At 44.0% G+C, this 27,577-nt stretch overlaps 1 protein-coding gene and 1 long non-coding RNA gene across 3 annotated transcripts; one reads left to right on the top strand and one right to left on the bottom strand.

The window, feature by feature from the left end:
- Positions 1-55: 55 nt before the first annotated feature.
- On the bottom strand, positions 56-26,476 carry SPRY4 (sprouty RTK signaling antagonist 4). Its single transcript, XM_060765192.2, has 2 exons — positions 26,207-26,476; positions 56-4,926 (listed from the first exon to the last, which is right to left on the bottom strand). The coding sequence occupies exon 2, from the start codon at positions 4,875-4,877 to the stop codon at positions 3,969-3,971; it is 909 nt and encodes a 302-aa protein (XP_060621175.2). The 5' UTR covers positions 4,878-4,926; positions 26,207-26,476; the 3' UTR covers positions 56-3,968.
- Positions 4,502-22,810, top strand: LOC132768854 (uncharacterized). 2 transcript variants are annotated; one of them, XR_009630764.2, is made up of 4 exons: positions 4,502-4,622; positions 11,007-11,118; positions 16,929-17,053; positions 22,725-22,810. It is a non-coding gene; the product is annotated as an uncharacterized lncRNA (long non-coding RNA). The 2 variants fall into 2 exon arrangements; XR_010909183.1 differs by lacking the exon at positions 22,725-22,810 and adding an exon at positions 20,789-20,876.
- Positions 26,477-27,577: the final 1,101 nt, after the last annotated feature.

The following is a 27,577-nucleotide window of genomic DNA, read 5'->3' on the forward strand; positions in this document are numbered from 1 at the left end:
TTGCAATTGCTTAAACTGGCATTGTTTCACATTGACAGGAATGATTTTTTTAAAAAAATGGTAATATTGGTTTGGGTAGTAGATAGTAGAGCAAATTTTTTGCATGCTCAGCAACACAGAACTTAGAAAAGTTACTTTTCAGTCTATATCCCCTAATAAGTCCAGCCAGCATGCCCAGTGCTGAGGAGGAATGGCCATAGCGACTGAGAGATTCTGGAGGCAAATAGCTCAAAAAGGGAAGTTCCCCAACTCTAGATCAGACTAGTTAAAAAGATGCTTTGCCATCATTTGGAAACAGATTGAAACATTTGACAGTATTTCTCCTTCTTCCACTCCTGCAGATGTGTGCAAGAATGTCTTTATAAGATATTCTGTATAATTCAGGTAGGAACCTGTGAGGTCCTCTCCCCTGAATTGAATGGGAATGGGACTGGAATGCTTGTACCCCCTCTCCCATTCATTGCAAGGGGAAGGCGTTCCCAGCAAAGGCCAAGCTATATGAATCTGTCCTCAACAGCACAGGTGTAGCATCCCTTTTTGCTGTGACATACTATATATATAACTGCCAAGTATTATAAATATAAAAAAGATGAAAAATCAATAAATATATACACAAGTAAAAATAATAAAGGTAAAAGTGAACAACTCTACACCCTGTGCCCGCCAGAGAGGGGAAGAGGGGCAGGGTTCCCTTCTATCAGTTTTAATCTATTTGCATGAGAACATATTGTGGGTTTTACCTACTCCTTGCAGAATGAAAGAGGGCAGCCCTCAGCCATGACTATTTCATTATATCAGATCACACTGACATAACACATTTGGCATAGTACAAAATGCCCAGCCCATTTGGCATATTTTGGAGTGATTCTTTGTTTTTTGCATAGCACCTTCTGGTTATCAAGAGGGTAGTCTGAATCCGTTTTAAGATAGGGGTGGGAACCATATATCCTTTTGAGTCTAGAACAGGCATGGACAAACTTTCTAACTTGGGGGCCGCACGTTTCCACTCCCCCTGCTAAGAGGACTGGCGGCCTGGTGATGGAAGGAAGGAAGGGAAGGAGGAAGGAAAGAGAGAAGGAAGGAAGGTCAAAAGGGAGGAAGGGAAGAATGGAAGGAGAAAGAGGGAAGTATAAAGGAAAGAGAGAAGGAAAGAAAGACAAGAAGGAAGGAAGGAGAAAGAGGGAAGGAAGAAAGGAAGAAAGAGAGGGAGGGAGGGAGGGAGGAAGGAAGGACGAAAGGGTGAAAGGGAAGGATGAAAAGGTGAAAGAAAAGGATGGAAGGGAGGGAGGAAAGGAGGAAGGAAAGAGAGAAGGCAGGAAAGTCAAAAGTGAGGGAGTTGTGAATGGGTGGAAGGGAAGGAATGAAGGAAAGGAGAAGGATGAAAGGGTGGAAGGGAAGGAGAAAGAGGGAGGGAAGGGGGAAGGAAAGTGAGAAAGAAAGATAGGATGCTGAGAGAGAGGAGGGCCCGAGAATTGAGCCCTCCTCTCTCTTTGGCCTCCGGGCCTAGGTTTGCCCATACTTGGTCTAGAAGTTGTTGAACTCCAGCTGCCATCAACCTTAAGCAGCCCAGTTAATGGCAAGGAATACTGGGAGTTGTAGTTGATAACATCTAGAGGACTACAGGATTCCCACCCATCTAAAAAGAGAATGCAGCACTGGTCTCAATTATGAGCACTTGAGCTGACAAATGAAACATGACAGCCCCCCCCCCCCATGAAATAATTTGCACAGATAGGAGCATATAGATTGGCCTTTGTGGGGTCAGTGCACTCCTGTTGCACTGCAAACCCATCATCCACAGGTAGGATAGTCAGGCTGGCTGAGGATGATAGGAGCTGTGGCCCAAAACATCCAAAAAGTACAAAACGGAGGATGCACAGTATAGGCAGGTAACTGGGTAATCTGTACCAACTACACACCATGAGTTCTCCTTCCCCTTTGCCACAAAGTATTTAGCACAAAAAGAGATGTTTGAGAAATTCCTCTGTATTTACAAAGCTATGCTGTTATACAGAAGAACCAAAAGTTGAGCAGCAATGGTAAATCTGAGTTTAAATACTGAGCAAATGTCATTCTTCCCTAAACAAATCTGCCTTTCATGAGAGCCCAGGGTTGCACTGATGCCAACTTAAAAAACAAACCAATGTATATACAAATATACCATGTTCGTTTGCATTGACCCTCCAAGTCAAGGTGGAGGATGGGCAAAGTAGGGATTAAAAAAACCCCAGCTTAAAGGCATGTGTAACTTTAGTTTATCTACTTTCAATTATTTCAAGGGAAGCTAATTTATATTTGTGAGATGGGTGCCATTGAGGCTTTTTGCTGCCTCCTCCCCGCTTTCATGTCTTAGTGAGGTATTAGATTATGTAATATCCTGAACTGGCTCTTTGATCAAGCAAACAGAATCCATTGATACAAAAAAGCGTGCTCAGAACCAAATGCATTGTTAAGAGGAGTTATGTTGCCTCAAAATGTTCCCACAGGTGGAAAATTAGCTGAGCAAACTTTATCTTTCAGGCTTGCCTTGGCACTTGAGAATCAATGCTTTATATTGTGCTAGCCGCATTGAAGTCAATAGGCTATGTCCAGCTGACTGCCTGGTCATACGTTTGGAGGCATGGGCAAAACAAGGTTCATCTCTCCCTCCCTCCCTTCCTTTCTCATCCACACACAGCCTCAGTGTCTTTCATAAAGGCAGATGAGGCTAGACAAGAAACAGAGCATGCCTTTTTAGGATACATTTTTGTGTATTATTAAAAGATAGAGAAAAGAAAAAAAGTAGAGAAGGGGAAAAAAGGAGTTTCTAAATAAGTTTTTACAAACAAGGGGTTGGTGCACCTAATTTTTTTTATCCTGTAGCTTGTGGTTGCACCAAGTAGGATCTGCTATGGATTTATATGGATTTATATGGACCAAGGCAGTTCCAGAAAATATCTAAAAATCTTGAACATACAGAAAGACATTTATTATTTGCATGTGTGTGAGCATTCATGCATAGCTTACTTATGGTGCATCTACACTAGAGAATGCAGTTTGTTACCACTTTAAGTGTCATAGCTCAATGATGGTGGTGCAATGGGTTAAACCCTTGTGCCAGCAAAAGTGCTGACTGACAGGTCAGTGGTTCAAATCAAGGGAGAGCAGGTTGAGCTCCCTCTGTCAGCTCCAGCTCCCCATGCGGGAACATGAGAGAAGCCTCCCACAAGGATGGTAAAACATCAAACATCTGGACATCCCCTGGGCGACATCCTTGCAGACGGCCAATTCTCTCACACCAGAAGTGACTTTCAGTTTCTCAAGTCACTCCTGACATTTTTTTTAAAAAAAGCTCAATGCTATGGAATCCTATGATTCATAGCTTGGTGAGGCATAAGCACCCTTTAGCAGACAAGGCTAAAAACCTTGTAAAACTACAACTTCCAGGATTCCACAGCACAGATCTAGGGCAGTCAGAGTGGTATCAAACTGCATTAATCCTACAATGCAGACACACCCTTAATGGGGAATAAAATGATAGGCAAATGCATGTTGAGAAGCTCAACCCATTCCTGCCAGCAGCCTATCAGTAAAAATTAAATTTAAAATGGGACTCCTGGGCTATATGTATATCCTTGTTCCAGTTAGATGTAAGCCTATGGTTAATGATCTTTGCAGTACGTAGACTTAGCCATCCCCGAACACTAAGGACCAGAATAGATGCAGCCTACCAGTTGCCCTATGAGTAAATATCTGCCTTTGCTCTGTAAAATATTTAAACACACCTTTAAGTTTTCTGTTCAACAAGTACAGATCACACCTCTTCCACAACCCTGAATATTCCAAAGTGCTTCAGTTCCTGGGAATACATTTTGTTTTCTTTGTTTGTGGGAAGCAAACACATTCTACTTGCAACACAGGTTATGAAACTCTTGCTTCCTGTCATGCATTTCTACATGTTCCCGCCTGCTACTCAGTCTCCCCAGAGATCAAAATGGCTTCTCAGGCCTGCTGCCAACTTTCCGGTCAGGGGAGGCTTTACAAATCACACTGTTTGTGTTTTTACACCGGCACCCGGGCCGGCTTGCTTGGTCATAGCAGCGCTGGGACAGCTTCACGCAGCCAGTGGCTGGTAGATAACAGAGCAAACATGGGAAGAGTAGGGAGAGGGCACCCATGAAGGACCAGCGGGCACAGCAGTTCGAGTGGGAACAGGAGCAAGGGTGGTCGGCACAGGAGCCCTCATCGTCCTCATTGGTGCAGTGGTAGAAGACGCCCTTGACCAGGCACATGCAAGTGGAGTAATTGACCAGGTTCTGGGCTGAGCACAGGCAGGCCTGGTTGCAGACCCAGCAGGAGGGCAGAGTCCTGGGCAGGGCACACTCCTTGCACTTGCACTTCCCACAGGCTTCACACAGCAGGAAGTGCTTGTCTAGTTCTGGAGAAGCAGGCAGCCCCTTCAGATCAATGGGCTTTAAGTTCATGGCCTTGGGCTGTATCCTGATAGGCCTTGGGGAGGAAGATGAAGATGAGGACTGCTCTACCACTGGAGCTGGCACCATGTGATCCAGAAGTCTCTGATCTGAAGATGTACTGCTGCTGCTGCTGATGGAGCTGGGTCGCCCACTGAAAGAGATCCATGGGTGAGTGACATCTGGCTCACACCGTGGTGGGTGGGGGGCTTCATGGTGGCCCAGGGGGTGTTTCTGAGCAGCCAGCTGGGCCAGGGCAGGATTGTCAATGTAGTCATTCTCAATGTGTGTGGTCTTCATTTGGTCGATTGGTAGGATGGTCAAGGGATGCTGGAGCCTACTGTAGGGGATCCGGCTGTCCAGGAGTGGTTGCGCTATGGTGGCATTGGGAACCATGGTGAGATTGTGCGGCATCCGAGGCTCCATGGCTCAAAGCTGTCCTCTTCACTTCCAGGAAAGGTGGCTTTTAAGGGTCCTGAAAGAGAGGTGGAAGAGGAGAGAGAAAAAGTGTCCAGATATTAGTTCCAGCAAACTGTCATTAGTTGAGCTGTTTCCAGTCAAGGAGCCAGTTATAGTTTCCACCCTTTATGTACCTGTATTATGATGACAATTTTAACAATACCTGCTAAGTCTAAGCAACCTTTGTGTCAGAGATTATTTGACTCTACACTTCTAGAAATGAATGATTCTCATGTAAGACACGTATTACTACTTTAACTACTAATCTCAGAATCTCCAAACTATAATTTGGAAAGCTTTGAACCTTTATGTGAAATAATAATAATAATAAAAACTACGCTATATTTCAACTCTGACATGAGAGGTCAGGGTGTGGGAGAAGAAGGGATAGAAGAACAGGCTTTGTGCTTCAGTCTTCCCTGGCCAAGCATGGGCACATGGCAAGAATATGCAAGGAAAGGTAAGGTGACAAAGCCGTGACTAACCCTTGCCATTCCCCAGAAAAGTGCTTTTAAGAGGTGTGACCAGGCTGAATATTATTAGCTTCTGATGAAGTACATTAACTCTCCATGGCAGTTTCTTTCCTTCAAATGACAATCAAAAGGGTGGGTGCCAAAGTTCAAAGCATCTTCAGATATTTGCTATGATAAATACATAACTCATTCTAGTTTTTCCTGATACTGATTTCCTATAATTAAACTTCAGCATTTACAACCTGACCCTGACCTCTTGTGCGTGTCCCAGAGAAGCCTTTCTCTCAAAGAACCCTATCAAGGTGCTGAATTGGCTTTTTAAAAAATTTGGTCCCCTCTCTGGCCTCTTCAAATAAAAGGAATATAGCAAATCAAAAAGAGACAGCCATACACAAATATTGCAGTGGGATGGCAAATTGCTCGACTTGTGAACTGTGCAAAATTTTAGTGGGGTAACCATATTAACCTTTTGCAGAAATCCCAACTAAAAGTGACACTAAAACCATGTTATCTATATAAGTCTATGTAAAACCCAGCTATGCATAATATCCAGTCTTGAGCTTGTTCTGAGATATTTTATGAACCTGAAATGGAAGTAGGATTATTTATTTATTTATTTACCCTATCTATACCTTGCCTTTCTCTACCTCTAGGGGGATTCAAGGTGGCTTCCATATGGCAATGATTCAATGCCTTAAACACATACTACGTTAAGCACTCGTTCTAATTTTTGAGGTTAGGAAGGTTGAACATCAGTCCATAACTATTAAGACCATGAATCCCTGGCTATAGAACTAATATCACATTGGAATCCTTAACTATGTCAGGTTGAAAAAGGACTTAGAAATTGATTAATAATACTTGAATATTCAGATGTAAGACTGAGGCTCCTCCTATACTGCCATATAAAATATCTGCTTTGAATTGGATCATATTGCAGTATTGACTCGTATAATCCATCAGATAATGTGAATTATCTGACCTGATAATCTGGATTATATGGCAGTGTAGAAATGGGTCTTAATTGTAGTTAATCTCATCATTGCAGGTGCAGGATTGGAAAGATACAAGGAGTGAGAAAAACACAGGCTTGCTGTAAATTGGCCTTATCGCGCTAGGCTGTTTGGCATGGAACTGCTAGATCTCCAGTCCTTTCTTCAGTCCATACTTGGTGGTTGAGGATAATAGGAATTATAGTCCAGAAATACCATAACAACTCTGGGTTCCCTTCTTTGTGTAACCTATTCGGTCCTGCCGGCACAAGGTTGTAACCTAACCGGGTGCTCCTTGGAATATACATGATACGTTGGCATTGGGTCATCTCACTCTTCCGAGTAAAGATTAGCAGGAGATAAATTCCTTAAAAGCTCCGCTTCTAAAAGCATCATCACACTTGATTTCAGTCCATTAGAAAAATCCTTCTTCAACCTGATGCCACCTCCAGGTTTGCTAGACTAAAATGCCAACCATTATACAATAATCCAAAACTTCATTGTTAATAAACAAGAATTTGGAGGTATTTGTTATGTTGGAAATATTCACCTCTGGAATATTGTATAGAGGGCTTATTATGTGTTTGAATAATAACCAAAAGGAATTCAGTTTTTAAAGATGCAAATTATTTTAGCAATGAAGCTGGGCTTCCACCTTGATTGCTAATGGTGTAGAAGTTGACAGAGAAAGGTAAAAGCAATAAGAAGGCAGTCTATTTAACCTTTATTTCAGTGTCAGTGAAATAATTAAACCAGTCTTTAAAAGGGATGAGCATATGCTTTTAACTGCAGCATAAATCTTTTGAACGTCAAACTTTTGGTTAAACTGCAGATAGAGCTTTGGCTAGGAAGACCACCCTGAACGCTTGAGTGAAAAAACACCCCTAAAATCATATGTGATTCACATATGTAGAAACCCCAGACACCACAGTTCTTCCTGGACTCCACCACTTTGGGATGCAAATAGGAGAATAAGTATTTAAATGTTTCTCATCTTAAGAGAACTCAGACCCTACATGGAAAGCTCAATAAAAGGTTTGCAACAATGCTATGGAATCATGGGAGTTATAGTTTGGTGAAGCACCAGCACTTCTGAAGGAGGAGGCAAACTACCTTGTAAACACTTCAGCTTTCATAATTCCATACCACCGAGCAATGGTAGTTAAAGTGGTGCTAAACTGCATTAATTCTACGGTGTAGATGCACCCTCAGAACTATTCGGGCATTGATCATCTCCTAATGTAATAATAGACAACTATCTAGTTTGAAAACAAGTAAGGGCTCCCCATTCATAATGCAGCTTTCACTGAAAAGCTCACAAATGATAGGTGATTGCAGCTCAATTATACATGTAGCAAGGAAAGGGAATATTGTTGTTCTATGTAATTTCCATCCCTCCAAACAGCCCAGGTAGGGAGAGAGAGGGTCATTTCCCGTGGTCTTCCCTTCAGGTACATAACCATGGGCAGGTACTACTAGCCCACATACGAGAATACTGGGTCACTTGAAGATAGGTCTATTAGCCAATAATTGAAACAAAGAAGACATAAAGACCATGCAAGAGAGAGCAACACTTCTACTTGTAAGAGGGAATACAACTATCCAGGTGGCTGAAACAACACCTTTTTTCAGTATTGTTGCATTTACTCAGCTGAAATTCTTGCAGGAATTATATCTGGAGACCAAATCCAACATGAGCCCTACCTAGCGCAAGCCCAATAAAAATGAATGGGACTGCTTAGTCACAACCAAATTATCTTATTGATTTCAGTGGGACCTAGTCTACATAGGACAAAACTGTGGGTTTAGCCAAACATTTGTTTGTCAAACTGGGAAGCCAAGGGATGTTGACTTAGCCCTGTTTGCAGGTTTGATGTCACCTTGCATGACTTTTGACTTAAGAGATGCATTGGTCTGTATTGGTGGCCCAATACTGTGTATTGTATATGTATGTGTTTTTATATTTTAATTGGAATATTGTTGTTTTTAAATGCTGTAAACCGCAATGAGTCGCCGACTTAGGCTGAGATATTAGCGGTATACAAGTGTACTAAATAAATAAATAAATAAATAAATTGCATGACCCAGATAAGGTTAGGATTCTGTGATGCTGCAGGAGACAAAAATAGACGCAGCAGGTTCAACCACTGAGCTGCTGAATTTGATGACCAAAAGGTCAGCAGTTTGAATCCAGGGAGCGGGGTGAGCTCCCACTGTTAGCCCCAGCTTTGGCCAACCTAGCAGTTCAAAAACATGCAAATGTGAGTAAATGAATAGATATTGCTTCAAATGAAAGGTAACGGCGCTCCATACAGTCATGCTGGCCACATTACCTTGGAGGTTTCTATGGACAATGCCGGCTCTTTGGCTTAGAAATGGGGATGAGCACCACCTCCCAGAGTCAGACGCAACTAGACTTAATGTCAGGGGAAACCTTTTACTTTTACCAACATAAAAATCAAATACTGAAAGATTAAAACTGAGTGGGGTGCAACATACACAAAAAGAGGAAATAATTAAATCATTATTCAAAAGACAAGTCATGTAATGGCGTATTTGTCCATCAATTGATGCTTCTATACCAAGGGCAAGCAACTATGTGGTCAATAATTTGCATTCATTCTCATATGCAATTGGGGCGGGAGGTGTTCCCAATTCACACTTTTAAATGGAGAGGAGCTTGGAGAGGTTCAAGGATTACAAAAGTGGGATCTAGCAGTCATGTGCGAGCCACAAGCTGCGCTTTGTCTATCCTTGTTCTATGACTGGTCTTTGGGAACAATATTAATAAGTAAGTAAAACCTATATATCAAGATTATTTTGCACAGTGAGTTTGAATAGAAAGCATATATTTTATGCCCTTTCATTGTTATGCCCAAAGTAAAGGAAACATAGGAAGCAAATTACATCTAAAGGGAAGCTTAAATACATCAAGGGTATATACAACGTGTTGACAAAGTGTTATCTGCTCTAACAGGAAGGAGAAAGGGAGTTTCTAGTCAAAACAAAGCTGTTGTTTTAATATGGTTTAGGCAGTTAGTTTTGAAACTGGGCACTAAAGTCTGTGTTATTTAATAAACAACAAGCCTTGTGTGACTGATTTTCTTCCGTTTTCCAAGCTCTACATCATTACTTTTCCAACTGCATGTTTTGGTCAGATTGCAAATATACTCCCATTTTCATAACTCATGTTTGCATTTCATGATCCTGTTTCTGAGGGATCATGGGGCTGATCAATGGACACTGTGGTAATAGGTAGGGAAATGGTGAGAAGTATCCTTCAGCTCAATGGTTCCAACCCGTGGGTGCCCAGATGTTTTGGCCTTCAACTCTCAGAAATCCTAACAGCTGGTAAACTGGCTGCATTTCTGGGAGTTGCAGGCCAAAACACCTGGGGACCCACGGGTTGAGAGCCACTGTTTTAGCTGGAACAAGGAAGCTCCTAAATTGCTCTCAGTCAGTTTCTTCTGTCAGTTAACAAAGCATGGACCCTCTACCATCCTGACTGTTGATTTTGGTTTGTTAAGAGAGCAACAAACTAAAGATCCAAACTGATCCAAACCATGGGTGGATATTCCTGTTAGTTTTCTTAAAGCTACTCATTTTGGCAGGAGTAATGAAGCAGAAATAAATTGAGCTTCATGTGCCAAACTGGCATCCTCATCTACACTTTAAGCCAGAATTTCCAGCAGTTCTGGCTTACCCATACTGTTCATATTGGCCCCTGGGTTTCCTAATCAATAACAAGAGGAATGTTCTCTGTATTTTTGCTCATGCTTTGGAATAGCTTCCCCACAGATAAGAAGACATATACCAGTGCTATTCAAATATGAATTCCCTACTTTTGGGGGCTTGTGACACTGGCTCTTACAGTTTTCATTTGTTCTCAAATTCCTTCACATGCTGGAGAAATCTTGGGGCCCTTCCACACAGCCCTATATCCCAGAATATCAAGGCAGAAAATCCCACATTATCTGAGTGTGGATTCAGATATCCCAGTTCAAAGCAGATATGGTGGGATTTTCTGCCTTGATATTTTGAGTTATAGGGCTTTGTGGAAAGGCCCTAAGATATTTATTAGTATTATATACTGAATTTTTGTGTTTATATTAATCCATCTCTCAATAATTTAGAACAGTGTTCAGATGTGTTGTCAAAGGCTTTCATCACCAGAATCAGTGGGTTGCAATGAGTCTTCCAGGCTGTATGGCCATGTTCTATAGAAGCATTCCCTCCTGACATTTGGCCCACATCTATGGCAGGCATCCTCAGAGATTGTGAAATCTGTTAAAAATTAGGCCCAGTTTCCAACAGACCTCACAACCTCTGAGGGTGCCTGCCATAGATGTGGGCAAAATGTCAGGAGAGAATGCTTCTGGAACATAGCCATACAGCCCGGAAAACTCACAGCAACCCAGTGTTCAGATGTATTGTTGGTCCATCCTTCAATTAACCTAAAATGAAAATTATCTTTGTGATTCATGAAATTTTTGGCACCAAGTTGTTGGCCAGGGAATTTATTCTCAATGAGTGTGTGCCACACTTTAAGATACGATATGCTTTTAATTCAATTTTCATATTATTATTTTTTCAAATAATGTGTCTTTCCTTTGTCCCTTTTAACCATGTAGTACCTCGGATGGAAAAAAAAAGAATTATTAAAAGCCAACTGTTTCCTGTAAGAAAAGATAGAGACCACTGTACTGTACTGCGAGGGACTTCCAAGGAAAGAAAGAAACAATGGTAACCAATGGAAACAATTATTTAGAAAGATCAAGGTGAAGTGGTTTGAGCATTGGACTATGTCTCTGGAAATCAGAGCTCAATGTCCTGCTCAGACATTGAAACTCACTGGCTGATCTTGTGCAAGTCAATCAATCTCAGCCCCAGAAAACCTCATGATAGATTCAACTTAGGGTCATCGTAAGTCAGAAATGACTTGGAGGCACATAACAACAGACTGTATGAACGATGACAACCAAACCCTGGCACATAGGATGATGCTTCATCTCAGCGAGTGAAGAAAACAGCTCTATTTTTCTCTGCTTCTCTCAGAGAAAAATAGAAAAGGGAGACACACAAAAATGCAGCTTTCCACCAGGTTGTGGCAAACTTTGGCCCTCCGGGTGTTTTGGACTTCAACTCCCACAATTCTTAACAGCCTCAGGCCCCTTCCTTTTTCCTCTCAGTCACTTATGCCCACGCCTGAGGTACACACTACTACCCTGGAGTATTGGTTCAATCCGAAGGTTATCTTATGCAAAGTTTCATACTTGCTCCCAGTGAAGCAAAAAAAAAAAAGAAAAGAAAAGAAAAGAAAAAAAAAGTGGGGGGGGTACAAAAACAATTGTATCCAGTGAGCAATGTACTACTTTAAACTAATAGTGATTCTTCTGTACCCAAGACTCCTATTATTCCCTGTTAAAAGCTGTAGGGAATATAAATTGTGATCCATGCAATAAGGAAGCCTATATTGGCAGTTCCCTTTCTCTAGGGAACATTGGGTCTTGTTCAGAGCTGCCAAGTGTTAAAACTCAGAGATTGCGAAGAAAGTCAAACACTCTTAAGAACATCTTGCTGTGTGCTTTCAAGTCATTTCCAACTTATGGTGACCCTATCATGCAGATTTCTTGGAAGGATTTCTTGCCAAGGAAGGAGGAGGTTCGCCATTACCTTCCTCTAAGTTTGACTTGCTGAAGGTCACTCAGGCCCCTTCTACACTGCCAGAGAAAATCCAGGTTATTTACTTTGAACTGGATTATATGGCAGTGTAGTCTCATATAATCCAGTTCAAAGGAGATTGTTGTTGTTGTTCATTCGTTCAGTCGTCTCCGACTCTTCGTGACCTCATGGACCAGCCTACGCCAGAGCTCCCTGTCGGCCGTTACCACCCCCAGCTCCCTCAAGGTCAGTCCAGTCACTTCAAGGATGCCATCCATCCATCTTGCCCTTGGTCGGCCCCTCTTCCTTTTGCCTTCCACTTTCCCCAGCATAATTGTCTTCTCTAGGCTTTCCTGTCTCCTCATGATGTGGCCAAAGTACTTCAACTTTGTCTCTAGTATCTTTCCCTCCAGTGAGCAGTCGGGCTTTATTTCCTGGAGGATGGACTGGTTGGATCTTCTCGCAGTCCAAGGCACTCTCAGCACTTTCCTCCAACACCACAGCTCAAAAGCATCGATCTTCCTTCGTTCAGCCTTCCCTAAGGTCCAGCTCTCACATCCGTAGGTGACTACAGGGAATACCATGGCTTTGACTAGGCGGATCTTTGTTGCCAGTCTGATGTCTCTACTCTTCACTATTTTATCGAGACTGGACATTGCTCTCCTCCCAAGAAGTAAGCGTCTTCTGATTTCCTGGCTGCAGTCTGCATCTGCAGTAATCTTTGCACCTAGAAATACAAAGTCTGTCACGGCCTCCACGGTTTCTCCCTCTATTTTCCAGTTGTCAATCATTCTTGTTGCCATAATCTTGGTTTTTTTGATGTTTAGCTGCAACCCGACTTTTGCGCTTTCTTCTTTCACCTTGATTAGAAGGCTCCTCAACTCCTCCTCGCTTTCGGCCATCAGAGTGGTGTCATCTGCATATCTGAGGTTGTTGATGTTTCTTCCAGCAATTTTCACCCCAGCTTTGCATTCATCAAGCCCCGCACATCGCATGATGTGTTCTGCATACAAGTTGAAAAGGTTGGGTGAGAGTATGCAGCCTTGCCGTACGCCTTTCCCAATCTGGAACCAGTCTGTTGTTCCGTGGTCAGTTCTGACTGTTGCTACTTGGTCCTTGTACAGATTCCTCAGGAGAGAGACAAGGTGGCTTGGTATGCCCATCCCACCAAGAACTTGCCACAATTTATTATGATCCACACAGTCAAAGGCTTTAGAATAGTCAATGAAGCAGAAGTAGATGTTTTTCTGAAACTCCCTGCCTTTCTCCATTATCCAGCGGATATTGGCAATCTGGTCTCTCGTTCCTCTGCCTTTTCTAAACCCAGCTTGAACATCTGGCAACTCTCGCTCCATGTATTGCTGGAGTCTTCCTTGCAGGATCTTGAGCATTACCTTACTGGCATGAGAAATAAGGGCCACTGTACGGAAGTTTGAGCAGTCTTTCGCATTTCCCTTCTTTGGTATGGGGATATAAGTTGATTTTTTCCAGTCTGATGGCCATTCTTGTGTTTTCCATATTTGCTGGCATATGGCATGCATCGCCTTGACAGCATCATCTTTTAAGACTTTAAACAGTTCAGCTGGGATCCCGTCATCTCCTGCTGCCTTGTTGTTAGCAATGCTTCTTAAGGCCCATTCAACCTCACTCCTCAGGATGTCTGGTTCTAATTCATTCACCACACCGACAAAGCTATCCTCGATATTGTTATCCTTCCTATACAGATCTTCTGTATAGTCTCGCCACCTTCTCTTGATCTCTTCAGCTTCTGTTAGGTCCCTGCCATCTTTGTTTCTTATCATACCAATTTTTGCCTGAAATTTACCTCCAATGTTTCTAATTTTCTGGAAGAGGTCTCTTGTCCTTCCTATTCTGTTGTCTTCTTCCACTTCCATGCATTGCTTATTTAAAAATAGTTCCTTATCTCTTCTGGCTAACCTCTGGAATTGCGCATTTAACTGGGCATATCTCCCCTTTTCACTGTTTCCTTTTGCTTTCCTCCTTTCTTGGGCTACTTCCAGTGTCTCAGCAGACAACCATTTTGCCTTCTTGGTTTTCTTTTTCTTTGGAACGTACTTTGTTGCCGCCTCCTGAACAATGTCGCGGACTTCTGTCCATAGTTCTTCTGGGACTCTGTTTACTAAATCTAGTCCTTCAAATCTGTTCTTCACTTCCACTGTATATTCGCTAGGAATGTTAGTGAGATCATATCTAACCGGTCTGTGTATTTTCCCTGATCTCTTTAGTTTTATTCTAAATTGGGCAATAAGAAGTTCGTGATCTGAGCTACAGTCAGCCCCAGGTCTTGTTTTCACCGACTGGATGGATGTCCGCCACCTTTGGCTGCAAAGGATGTAGTCAATCTGATTTCGGTGTTGACCATCTGGTGAGGTCCATGTATAAAGCCATCTTTTAGGTTGTTGGAAGAGAGTATTCGTTATACACAGCGAGTTTTCCTGGCAGAATTCTATCAGCCTGCGTCCCGCTTCATTTTGTTCTCCCAGACCATGCTTGCCTGTGATCCCTGTTGTCATTTGACTTCCCACCTTGGCATTCCAGTCTCCTGTAATGAAAATAATGTCTCTTTTTGGTGTATTATCCAGTAGGTCCTGCAGATCCTCATAGAACTGATCTACTTCTGCTTCTTCAGCAGCTGTGGTTGGGGCGTATATTTGGATCACTGTGATGTTGAAAGGCTTTCCTTGCACTCGAATTGAGATCATTCTGTCATTTTTTGGGTTGTATCCAAGCACCGCTTTAGCGAATTTCTTATTAATTATGAAGGCTACTCCATTTCTTCGATGTTCCTCTTGTCCGCAGTAGTAGATCTGGTGGTCATCTGATGTGAAGTGGCCCATTCCAGTCCATTTCAGTTCGCTGACCCCCAGAATGTCTATCTTTAGTCTTGACATCTCACCAATAACAACATCCAATTTGCCCTGGCTCATAGATCTTACATTCCAGGTTCCTATGGTGTGTTGATCTTTAGAGCATCGGATTAGTCGTTCGCCTCCAGTACCGTCGGCCGCTAGCCTTCCTTTCGGCTTTGAGCTAGCTGCGTCATCACATCTGGGGCTAGTTGAACTTATCCTCTGCTCCTCCCCAGTAGCATTTTGGCCATCTTCCGACCTGGGAGTCCCATCTTCCAATGGCATACCGACATATCTCTGGTTGTACTGGTCCATTTAGTTTTCTTGGCAAGGATACTGGAGTGGTTTGCCGTTGCCTTCCCCAGGGATCACTCTTGGTCTGACCTCTCTGCCACAACCGTCCCGTCTTGGGTGGCCCTTCACGGTTTCGCTCATGACATCATTGAGGTGCTCAAGCTCCAGCGCCCCGACAAGGCGGTGATCCTTTGCTGGAGTCAAAGGAGATAATGTGGAGTATTTCCTTTGATAATCTGGATCTTTTGGCAGTTTGGAAGGGGCCTCAGTAGATTTCCTTGGCCAGATGAGAATTTGAACCCTTGTCCTCCAGAGTCTTAGTCCAATATTCAAACCATTACACCATATCGCACGCTGTAAAAATAGCAGCACATGTCCACAGGTTGATTGCCTAGTTTTTTAGCCTCAGGTTCAGAGTTGTGATAAACCTCCATTGGGAACACTTTGCACTCTGAAATAGGGAGTTTTTCAGTTGCACCTAAAAGAAACTAGTTTGAGTAGCTCAATCCATTGTCAGAATAACTGAAAACCTAAATAGTTAGCCAGAGATGGCACAGAATCCCCCATATTTGATTAGAAATGGATCTGAAGTCAGTGGGGCTGATTGTGAATGCTCGGGGTTTTAGACTGAACTTAATGGAGCTGCTCAAGATGCTGAACATATTTTGGGGATAGGATTCAACCCTTTGGATAGCATTTTTAAAAAATCAGATGAGAAGAGAATGGATTCAGTGATTCACAGAACCACCAGCCCCACTGTAACAGCACATGGGAGAGTCCTTTGTACCAAACAACAACAAAACACTTGTCAGAATACAAAATTTTCTGCAAATAGAATGAAAATGACTCGAGTGTGACATATGAAGACAATTGCCAAATAAATGAGTACCCCTTTCATAGCAGAGGAAATGTGTTTGTATTCAAATACTAGTTTAGGAGAGGAGTCCCCGGTGATGCAGCGAGTTAAACTGCTGAGCAGCTGAACTTGCTGAGCAAAAGGTCAGCGGTTCGAATGTTAGCCCCAGCTTCTGCCAACCTAGCAATTCAAAAACATGCAAATGTGAGTAGATTAATAGGTACCACTCTGGCGGGAAGGTAACTGCACTCCATGCAGTCATGCTGGTCACATGACTTTTGAGGTGTCTATGGAAAACGCCAGCTCTTCGGCTTAGAAATGGAGATGAGCACAAACCCCCAGAGTGGGATATGATTAGAATTAATGTCAAGAGGAAACCTCTACTTTTACGAACAGGTAATAGCTCATGTCAAAGGATCTAGGGGTTTTAATAGACCACAACAATGTGATGTGGCAGCTAAAAAGCCAATGCAATTCTAGACTGCATCAATAGTATAGTCATAGAATCATAGAATCCTAGAATCAGAGTTGGAAGAGACCTCATGGGCCATCCAGTCCAACCCCCTGCCAAGAAGCAGGAATATTGCATTCAAATCACCCCTACAAACAAGTTACAGTCCCACTCTATTCTGCTTGGATTAGAATATTGTGTCCAGTTTTGGGAGCCATAATTCAAGAAGGAATTATGTCCAGAGAAGCGCAGATCAAAATGGTTACAAGATCTGGCAACCATGCCCTATGAGGAGCAGCTTAGAGAATTGGGTGTTTAGCCTAAACAACAAGAAGAAAATAAGGTGACATGAGAGTAATGCTTAAATATGTGAAAGGATGTTATATTGAAGACAGTGCCAGCTTTTTTCTTGCTGTTCCAGAGAGGAAAGCATGGAGCCATGGATTCAACCCACATGAAAAGAGATTCCAGATAACATTGGGAACAACTTCCTGGTGGTTGTGAAATACACTACTTCAGAGAGTGATGGAGTCTCCATCTTTGGAGGTTTTTAAAGAGATTGGCTGGCCATCTGTTGGGAGTGCTTTGGTTGTACATTCCTACATAGCAGGGGGTTTCCCCTCTGTGATTAGCAGACTTGGGAAAACACCAAGATTTCCAGAAAAGCAGTAAACACCTCCACTACCCCCCTCCAAAGGACTGGAGATAAACTAACCCCAAAACAGCCCACTAAGGGCTGAGCATGCTCACTGGGCATAAAATGCCCACTAATTGCTCAGGGCAGGCAGAAAATCAAAGGAAAGGAGAAGAGAATAGGGCGCCCGGAAGAGAGGCTGGCTGAGTGGCTGTATATTTAAAGAAGAACACTCTATGCTGCAACCGTTTGTGACAGATTCAACTTACCTAGAAATACATGAAGTTTGAAATAAAACCTCAGCACTGCTTGGTTTGATACCCTAGTCCAGTGGTTCTCAACCTGTGGGTTCCCTGATGTTTTGGCCTACAGCTCCCAGAAATCCAGGCCAGTTTACCAGCTGTCAGGATTTCTGGGAGTTGAAGGCCAAAACATCTGGGGACCCACAGGTTGAGAACCACTGCCTAGCCTCTGACAAGACTTCAGTTGGCTCTACGCTGTAGAATTAATACAATTTGACACCACTTCAACTGTCTTAGCTCAATGTTATGGAATTATAGTTGGCCAGGTACCAGCACTTTTTGACAGAGAAGGCTGAAGATCTTATAAATCTACAGCTGTCTTGATTCCACAACATTGAGCCATGGCAGTTAAAGTGGTGTCAGACTGCATTAAGTTTACAGTTTGGATGTACCTCTAGATATTGTGCCTCTCTGGTCTGACTAAAGTCAAGGCACGTGGCATCCATGGCCACATCCCTGACAAGGTGCCACCCAAAGACCCCCAAGCAACCTGTAGCCATGCCAGGCTGAAATCCTTACACATAATACAATTTACATTTATTTACATTTATTAATACTTTAGCAAACCAAACTATCCCCACCCTGGTGCATTCCTCAATGCCCTCTTAGCACCCTGAGTCTTGAAATATAGCTTTGATTGTCCAAAACTCACCCATGTTTAAGGCCTCTTCCAACAGCCCTATATTCCAGAATATCAAGGCAGAAAATTCCACATTATCTGAGTTTGGACTTGGATAATCCAGTTCAAAGCAGATATTGTGGGATTTTCTGCCTTGATATTCTGAGATATAGGGATATGAGGAAGGACCCCCAGCCTCTTTATCAGGTAAAAGGGGTTTTGTTTTTATCGTGGTAAAGTGAATCCCTATGGGCCCCCTGGTGGTACAGCAGATTAAACCACTGAGCTGCTGAACTTGCTGATCAAAAGGCTAGCGATTCAAATCTGGGGAGCGGGATGAGCTCCCACTGTTAGCCCCAGCTTCTGCCAACATAGCAGTTCGAAAACATGCAAATGTGACAGATCAATAGGTACCGCTTCTGCGAGAAAGTAAGGGCACTCCATGCAGTCATGTTGGCCACATGACCTTGGAGGTGTCTACAGACAACAGTTTAGAAATGGAGATGAGCACCACCTCCCAGAGTTGTACACAACTAGACTTAACATCAGAGGAAACCTTTACCTTTACCTTAAAGTGAATCCCATGAAAAAAGCCTGTTCAAGAAACTAAGGAGTACTACCCAGCCAAAGATTTCTCAAGGTCTGTTCATATCAGTTGAAAAGGGAAGCTGTGCTTAACCAGTTTGCTTTAAGATCAGATCAGATAACATTAAAATCTGGGGAAGAATGGCCTCCAGCCTGTCCTCCTAGACCTCCCACACCTTCTTCCTCTTCCCAAACGCATGGGATCTTCCATTGCTAAAGCTAACTGGTGCAATCATTAAGCTAATCACCAACTCATTTCCTTTTGTGATATACCGTACTTTGTAATATAAAGAGAAAGCCACATAAATGGCAATGTATGTACACTCTTGACACTTATTCAGGAGGGTTCTTGGTCTCTCTTATTATTCTGGAATCTCTTACGGGGTATCTTCACTATAGAACCGATACAATTTGAATTGCTTTAACTGTCATGTGGTTTAGTGCTGTGGCAACATGAGAGTTTTAGTTTGGTGTGCCACCAGCATTCTTTAACTGCCATGACTAAATCGTACGGAACCTTGGGATTTGAAGTTTGGGACACAACACCACTCTTTGGCGGAGAAGGCTAAAGACCTTGTAACTCTACAACTCGCAGATTCCATAGTACTGAACTATGGCAGTTATAGGGGTGTCAAGCTGCATTTATTCTACAATGTAGATGCACTATCGTCGTTGTTGTTTTAGATAAATGGATTTTGATTAATTGTGCCTACCCCACCCCAATGTAGGATGGGGCAATTAATAATAATGATAATAATATCTGCTTTTCTCTCTCATCCAAAGTGGCTTATAACATATTAATGTCATACAAACAACAATCTGAATCCATATAAGTAGGCAAAGGTTTCCCCTTGACATTAAGTCAAGGGGTTGGTGCTCATCTCCATTTCTAAGCTGAAGAGCTGGCATTGTCCGCAGACACCTCCAAGGTCATGTGGCCAGCATGACAGCATGGAGTGCTGTTACCTTCCCACCAGGCCCATACCCGGGGGGGGGGGGGGCTTGAGGGGCTTCAGCCCCCCGAAATTTTCAGGGTGGTCCGCAAGGAAGCCTTACTGGTACATTATTTAAACTGTTATTTTTATTCATATCATGATCTGATCACCATGCTCAATATATCCCATATGCATGGGGGTATTGGGCTAATGATACAAAAGGTTTGCTAGGGTAGATCCTGAGTCCCCCCCGAATCAAACTCAGCCCCTCCCCCAAATCAAAATCCTGGCTATGGGTCTGCTTCCCACAGAAGCGGTACCTATTGATCTACTCACACTTGCATGTTTTCGAACTGCTAGGCTGGCAGAAGCTGGGGCTAACAGCAGGAGCTCAACCCGCTCCCCAGATTTGAACCTCCAGCCTTTTGGTCAGCAAGTTCAGCAGCTCAGCAGTTTAACCCACTCCACCACTGGGCCCCTCCAAATACATATATCCAGACCAATAAAACAAAACCAATAAATATACAACATCTTAAAGTGGACAGTTTAAAAACAATATACATTCATGTGGCATCATGTCGAATTATATTGTACTTTCCTCCAGTCAATAATGTTATGGCATTCCACTGTAAAGGGTTGACATTACTTCTTTCAAGTAATTTTTTGCACTTATGACTTCAAGGTCAATACTAGTGTACTAGCATGCTAAACTTTTCAAAAATAATTGATTTTTCAAGTTCACAAAGATCAGCATTTACTTTGCTTTCTTTAAAATCCCCCATCTGATTGTTAAAGCTGGCTGTGGAACAAAATCCACTGCCCTCTTGGCCAGCTCATATTCTCAATACCCACAACAGAGCATAAGGTTTCCCTCAAACAATGGGATATTCTTCTGCTGTGTAATGAAACCACATCCCTGTAACTATACAAATAACTACACGTTATGGCTTCACTACAAAAAGGGTGATGTTATCCCTCCTTAAGTTATAATCACCATGTGGTTCCACCATTGTTATAAGTGGGGCTAGGCACGAAATATAAATTACTCGTTGCTAACAAGCAATATCCCATCTTTGAGCCATAAAATGTGTACAATAGGAAAGTATGGGGACTTTGGGTCTCCTCTGGAACAGATGAAGTGGGGTATAAATAATAATAATAACAACAATAATAATTTGGGTTACATTCTCTCCTCTCTTAAAATAGAAACCTGACGAAGAAAAAACAGAAACCTTCTTGAACACAGTAAACGTGCAATTGCTGTGAAACTTGAACTGCTCTTGTTGAATGTCCCAGAGACTCCTGGCATGGACTGAGAAGGAATAAGAAAGCATTTATTCCTCTCGCACAAAGGGCTTCTGGAAACAAGCAAGGAAACGGGGAAAGAATCCGAAGAGATGCTCTTGTTGTTTTGAACCAGCTCAAGAGGCACATTTCTAGTGCAGTCATGGATACCAGATGCAACTTACCTGTCAAATGTTAGCAAAGGGTCAAGCAATTGTCATACGGTACTAAGGAGACGCTGCAGCAGGTTCATTTCTAAGCAAACACACAACCATCACTCCAGTTAGCCGTAGTGTTTGACAAGGTCATGGCTGCAGCCTCTCATTTATATCCAAGCAGGGCAGTTAAGCAGAAGGACTGCTCAGCATGGAGAACAGCAGGATTTCCAATCAACTATCTAGCAGAACAAGCAAACACACATACACACTGCCTCACACTTTGTGTGGCCATTTTTATTGCCACAAAGACTTAATCTGCTGTCAGTGCCACTCGAATGATGAGCTTTCAAAGAAGGACCCTGCAAGAACAAGCAAATGGTACATCTTGATTCTAATTTTTCTAGATTTTGCTATTCATTTCTAGCTTCTATGGAGGCCTCAGTGGTACAGTGGGTTAAACTGCTGAGCTGTTGAACTTGCTGACTGAAAGCTTGGTGGTTCAAATCTGGGGAGCAGGGGTGAGCTTCTGCTGTTAGCCCCAGCTTCTGCCAACCTAGCAATTTAAAAATATGCAAATGTGAGTAGATCAATAGGTACCACTTCAGTGAGAAGGTATGGGCACTCCATGCAGTCCTGTTGGCCACATGACCTTGGAGGTGTCTACGGACAACGCTGGCTCTTCGGCTTAGAAATGGAGATGAGCACTATCCCCCAGAGTCGGACACAAATAGAGTTAACATTGAGGAAACATTTACCTTTACCTACTTTTAGCTTCTAAACACATGTTTGGCCTGTTCTCAAACAGTTCTCCTTCACAGATTTTAAACAAGGATGGAACACGTGTCCTTCCAGATGTAGTTATACTCCAAATCCCATCTGCTATAGCCAGCATGAACAAAGGTGATGATGATGATGGGAACATGTTAAGCAATACATGGAGGGGCTTGTTGTATGCGTTCAAGTTGTTTCCAACTTATGGCAACCCTAAGGCAACCATATCACAGGATTTTCTTGGCTAGATTTCTTTAGACAGGGTTTGCCTTTGTGTCCCTCTGAAGCTGAGAGATTATGATTTGTCCAAGGTCATTCAGTGGGTGACCAAGAGGAAACTTGGACCCTGTTTGCAAGAGTCCAACTCCAACGCTCAAACCATGGTGGTTCCAACATGGAGAACTAAAGGTACCCAGTTCAGATCCAGAATCACTCTTTTTTACTGCGACATGCCAGAAGGGAAAAAAAACCACATTCCCTCTCACCTGAGCAGGGCTTAACTGTGTAAACAGTAGCTTAAAAACTAAAGGTTGACTAATGGCAGATTATCAGAATCGCCGCAGGAAAACCTTGAAGGAACCCTTTATTCACATTCCACTTGGAGAAAGGAGATTATTTAGAACTGACCAAAGCTGATCGACCTCAAGCAAGGACCAATTGTTAACAAGAATCAACTCCCTTGTCAACACTCAGGAATAAGTGAGATGGTGTGTGTGTGTGCAGAGAAGTGCCAGCATCCACCTTTCCTAGCACCCAATGGTGTTAAGAGATTAACCAGGAGGGTTGAGACAGATCGGCAGGTGTGTGGTGAAAGATTACATTCCATCCCCACGGTCCATCCGATTAGCTCTGAACAGCATCCTAGAGTCAAGCAAAGTGGTTTCAGATTTCGTCTGTCAGCTACTCTGTGTTTTTCCTTTTCCTGACAGATTCAAGAAAATGGAGTGGCCTTGAGGCAGCGGCCTCGCCTTTTGGGAGAAACCGAACAGTTGAGCTAGATGGCTTAGGAGGAAGAAAGATGCCCTGCATTTATATAAGGCAAGATAACCACATGAACACGGGTGATTGGGCAAGTCTCAAGTTAGGGTGGCTTGACCCACATGCTTTTTGGAAAATTGCAGCCAACGGTTCTGTGCTTTCATTCACATGATGGATTAAAAAAAACCCTTGGAAAGCATTCAGCTTCTTCTTGGGAATTGATTGTCTCTCAATATATTCCAAACAATGCCTGTATTCTAAATGACAAACGGATCCAAGTTTCCGTCAATGCAGACTATTAATGGTTGAGCTGCCTAGTGCCAGGCGATTTTTCCGCACAGACAGTCTGAAGCACTGGGTCGTTGTGAGTTTTCCGAGCTGTATGGATATCTTCCAGAAGCATTTTCTCCTGATGTTTTGCCTGCATCTATGGCAGGCATTCTCAAGGTGGCCAGCTGAAACATTCACACCTAGCTCTAACAGACAAGAGTTCTTTCCCCCACCTTGGACATCATTCCACAGATATATAAACCTCATTTTCCTAGTTTCCAACAGACATCACAACCTCTGAGGATGCCTGCCTTAGATGCAGGCAAAATGTCAGGAGAGAATGCTTCTGGAACATGGCTATACAGCCTGGAAAACTCACAACAACCCAGTGATCCCAGCCATGAAAGCCTTCGACAATACATTAATCCGAAGCATGCTTCCTAGGCACACAGATTTCTGCAGGTCTTACTTCTGAGTAAGGATGAAGGGCCAGCCTTCAAACCTCCCTTTGACTATTTGTCACAATGGTCCCGGCCCCACTTGTCAAAAGGCAGAGGAAGAAGAAGTTTGGCAAATCCCTTGCCTGAATTTTATGCTCCATTTGTTCCAGGCTTGGAAAAATCCAATATTGCAAGAGGCTCGAAAAGGCTTACGGCTGCCATTTTACGAAGCCAATCGCAGGCTTCTAAAGATAAGACCACTTTGCCTGATCAAACACTGGCTCCGAAGTATACTGAAAAAGAGCTGAATACATGTCTCCTCCTTGCAAAAGAAGGCTCTCACCTTCAAAGTCACCTTAAAAGTGCCTTAACGTGGCAGTATCACCTTAGGCCTGTCGGTCTGTGTGGCACATTGAAGCATAGATTTCTATTTAGGCCACACTCTTACTAAACAGAGGGGGCAACTTCAAAAGGATGCCAATCCGTCACACATACATACCTCATACCCCTTTCTGTCATTCATGCCTATATTAAAGGCCATCACCTTCAAAGTGCCTTCACGTGGCCTGCCAGTCCATGTGGCACACCAAAGCCTCGATTTCTATATAGGCAGCACTTTTACTAACCCCCAAAGGATTCCAACCCTTCATACATACACACTCCATAATCCTTTCCATTATTAGTTTCTATATTCAAGGGACAAGGAGATCGGCGGAAGGGATCCCGATCATTGCCATTCAGTGCACACATGTTCACAAGGCCCCTTTCAAAAAGAGGGCCGCACAGAGGAAGCCAGGTTAAATATTAAACATACTGGTTAGTGATGGGGGGGGGGGGGGGGAGAGGAAGGGAAAAGCAGCGCCAGAGGCCCAAGGAGGAGGAAGGGAGCATTTCTCAACCCAATCCAGCTATCTCTGCAAGCCACTTCCTTTCCTGGGGCCTTTTAAATCCCATATTATCAGAGGAGGCTGTAAGCAGAAAGACTTTAGTTTCTCAACCCGGAGGTCAGTATTTTCTGTTGATCATTGGGGTTTGTATGGCAAGTTTGGCCCAATTGTTGGTGGGGTTCAGAAGGCTCTTTGACTGTAAGTGAACTAGAAATCCCAGCAACTACAACTCCCAAATACCAAGATGGGGTCATGAGGGGGGTGTTGGAGGGGTTACCAAAGACCACCAGAAAACACAGTATTTTTCTGTTGGTCATTGTAGTTTTGTATGGGAAGTTTGTCCCAATTATTGGTGGGGTTCAGAAGGCTCTTTGATTGTAGGTGAACTAGAAATCCCAGCAACTACAACTCCCAAATGTCAAGATCTATTTTCCCCAAACTCCACCAGTGTTCACATTTGGCCATATTGAGTATTCGTGCCAAATTTGGTCCAGATCCATCACTGTCTGAGCCCACAGTGCAACTCCCAAACTCAAGGTCAATGTCCACCAAACCCTTCCAGTATTTTCTGTTGGTCATGGGAGTCCTGTGTGCCGAGATTGGTTCAATTCTATCATTGGTGGAGTTTAGAGTGCTCTTTGATTGTAGGAGAACTATAAATCCCAGCAAGTACAACTCCCAAATGGCAAAATCAATCCCTCCAAACCCCCACCAGTATTCAAATTTGGGGTATCTGTGCCAGATTTGGTCAAGTGAATGAATGTACATCCTGCATATCAGATATTTACATGACGATTCATAACAGGAGCAAAATTACAGTTTTGAAGTAGCAACAAAAATAATTTTATGGTTGGGGGTCAAGCACAACAGGAGGAGGGGTTGTGGCATTAGGAAGGTTGAGAAAGAACTGCTTTAGTGTCCCTATAAAGCAGGCCTGGGTAAACTTGGGCCTTCCCTCCAGGTGTTTTGGACTTTGACTCCCACCATTCCTAACAGCCTCAGGCCCTTTCCTTTTCCCCCTCAGCCGCTTAAACGAAGGGGCCTGAGGCTGTTAGGAGCCTACAAAGGCTCCAAGTTTATAATCTTCCCATAAGGCAGGAGCTCCATCTTCCTTTTGACAGGAGGGACCCTTGTGACAGTCAAGTCACAGGCTGCCCATTGTTCCCAGTGGGACGTGGAGTCCCCTTGGCCCTCTCTCCTGCGCAGAAGGGTCTCCCTGGCCCCTCTCTCCCTCCAGGCCCAACTGCGCCATCAGAGGAGAGAAAGCGACAGAGATGGCGAAGAAGGAAGGGGAGAGGCCAAGAGGCGGAGAAGCAGCCAGGACTACATCACAAGGGAATGAATCCGCTTTAAACCCGGTTTATGTCTCCTCTAGAATTTGGGGGTTTGTAGTTTAGGGAGAAGCCTTGGGCAGCCTCTCTAAACTACAAAACCCGTCATTCTGCAGGAGGCAGAAACCGGATTGAAAGTGGGTTCGTTCTCTAGTGTGATGAGGTGGAAAGAGGGCGAAGCGAAGCGGGCAAAGGTCTGGGCGCAGAGGGAAGTCCAAGGCAGCCTGGCAAAGGGCAAGCAGGGCTCTGGGGGCAAAGGAGGAAGGGCAAAGGGGGCTTTTCTATCAGGTGCCTTCGCCCTGGAGCGGGGGGAGGCCTTCACTTCCCGCCCAGCTGGACCCCGAGGGCGCCAAGTGGGCTTTCCAAGGCGCACCCACTCTGCCAGGGGAAGGGAGAGATCGCAGTCACGCGAATGGAAAGAGCCCAATCCCACGGACCTTCCACTGCCCAGAAGGTCAACCCGAATCGCCTCCCCGTTTCCCCTGAATTGGCGCCCCGGACTTACTTTGAGGGATCCAGCCAAGACCATCGCTCTTAGGGCGAGTTAATCCTAAATCCGAATCAGAGCGCCAGCTGTGGAGCAGAAGCAGTGGGAGAAGAGGCAACGGGCTCCCCCTCCAAGCGCTCCTGCTTTCCCTCCTCCTCCTCCTCCTCCTCTTCCTCTGCTTCCTCTCAGGGAATTGACCTGCCGCTGTCAGCCGCCGCGTCGCTCTCGCAACAGCCGCTGCCTGGGAAAAAATGGCTATTTTTATGAATGGGAGGGCAAGGCTCTCCTTCTGCGCATGCCCGGCTCCCCGAGTTCTATGAATGGGTGGGCACGGCCGCCCCGGAGCGCATGCGCCACTCGCAATTATGAATGGGGGGCCGGAAGGGTGCGAGTTAAGGAGGGTGAGGCGGGAGGGAGGGGGAGTCGGGTGGCTTTTTTTATGAATGAAATGCAGCAGCAGCTGCGCACGCATCACACACACACAGAGAAAGCTCAAGGCTGAATGTAAAGCGAAGGCTGCAGGGAAGAGGGAGCAGCGGAGGCGCGCTGAAGGGGGAAAGGAAGGGAAATCGGAAGCCGGGGAAGGCAGCAGGGGGTCGGCTGAGAGGGGGACACGCGTCAAGGAGCAGGGAGCGTGCGTGTGGATGCGTGTACACGTGTCCCCGGACCACGTCGGAGCTCCCTCGCTGCGGGTTTCTTTTGCAGATATTTTGGTGTGTGTCAGAGAGAGACAATCCTTGTGTCTTCCCCCCTCCCTATAGAAAAAGGCTGTTTTGTCTACGTTCCTTCTCCAAGGCCACTTTATTGATTCCGGGTGCAGTTCCTCACGGAGGAAAACCTAGTGGGAGCTGTCACACACAGGGATGCTTAGGAAAGTGGAAGACAGGAGGAGGAGGAGGCGAAGAAGAAGATCACATTAGAGATCTTCTCAACCTTCCTAATGCCCTGACCCCTTCATACAGTTCCTCATGTTATAGTGACCCCCAACCATAGCATTATTTTCGTTGCTACTTCATGACTGTGATGTTGCTACTGTTATGAGTCATAATGCAAATATCTGTTATGCAGGATGTATTTTCGTTCACTGGACCAAATTTGGCACAAATACCCAATATTCCCAAATCCGAATACTGGTGGAGTGGGGGGAGGGGGGTTGATTTTGTCATTTAGGAGTTGAAGTTGCTGTGATTTATAGTTCGCCTACAATCAAAGAGCATTCTGAACTCCACCAATGATGGAATTGAACCAGACTTGGCACACAGAATTCAGAAAATACTGGAAGGATTTGGTGGGCATTGACCTTGAGTTTTGGATTTGTAGTTCACCTACATCCAGAGAGCACAGTGATAGATCTGAACGAAGCTTGGCATGAATATTCAATATGCCCGA

This window comes from Anolis sagrei, chromosome 2, assembly GCF_037176765.1.
Source record: "Anolis sagrei isolate rAnoSag1 chromosome 2, rAnoSag1.mat, whole genome shotgun sequence".
Taxonomy (NCBI): Eukaryota; Metazoa; Chordata; class Lepidosauria; order Squamata; family Dactyloidae; genus Anolis; species Anolis sagrei.

Excerpts from the sequence above, each read along its gene's own strand:
- SPRY4 (XM_060765192.2), bottom strand. The coding sequence starts at position 4,877 with ATGGAGCCTCGGATGCCGCACAATCTCACCATGGTTCCCAATGCCACC.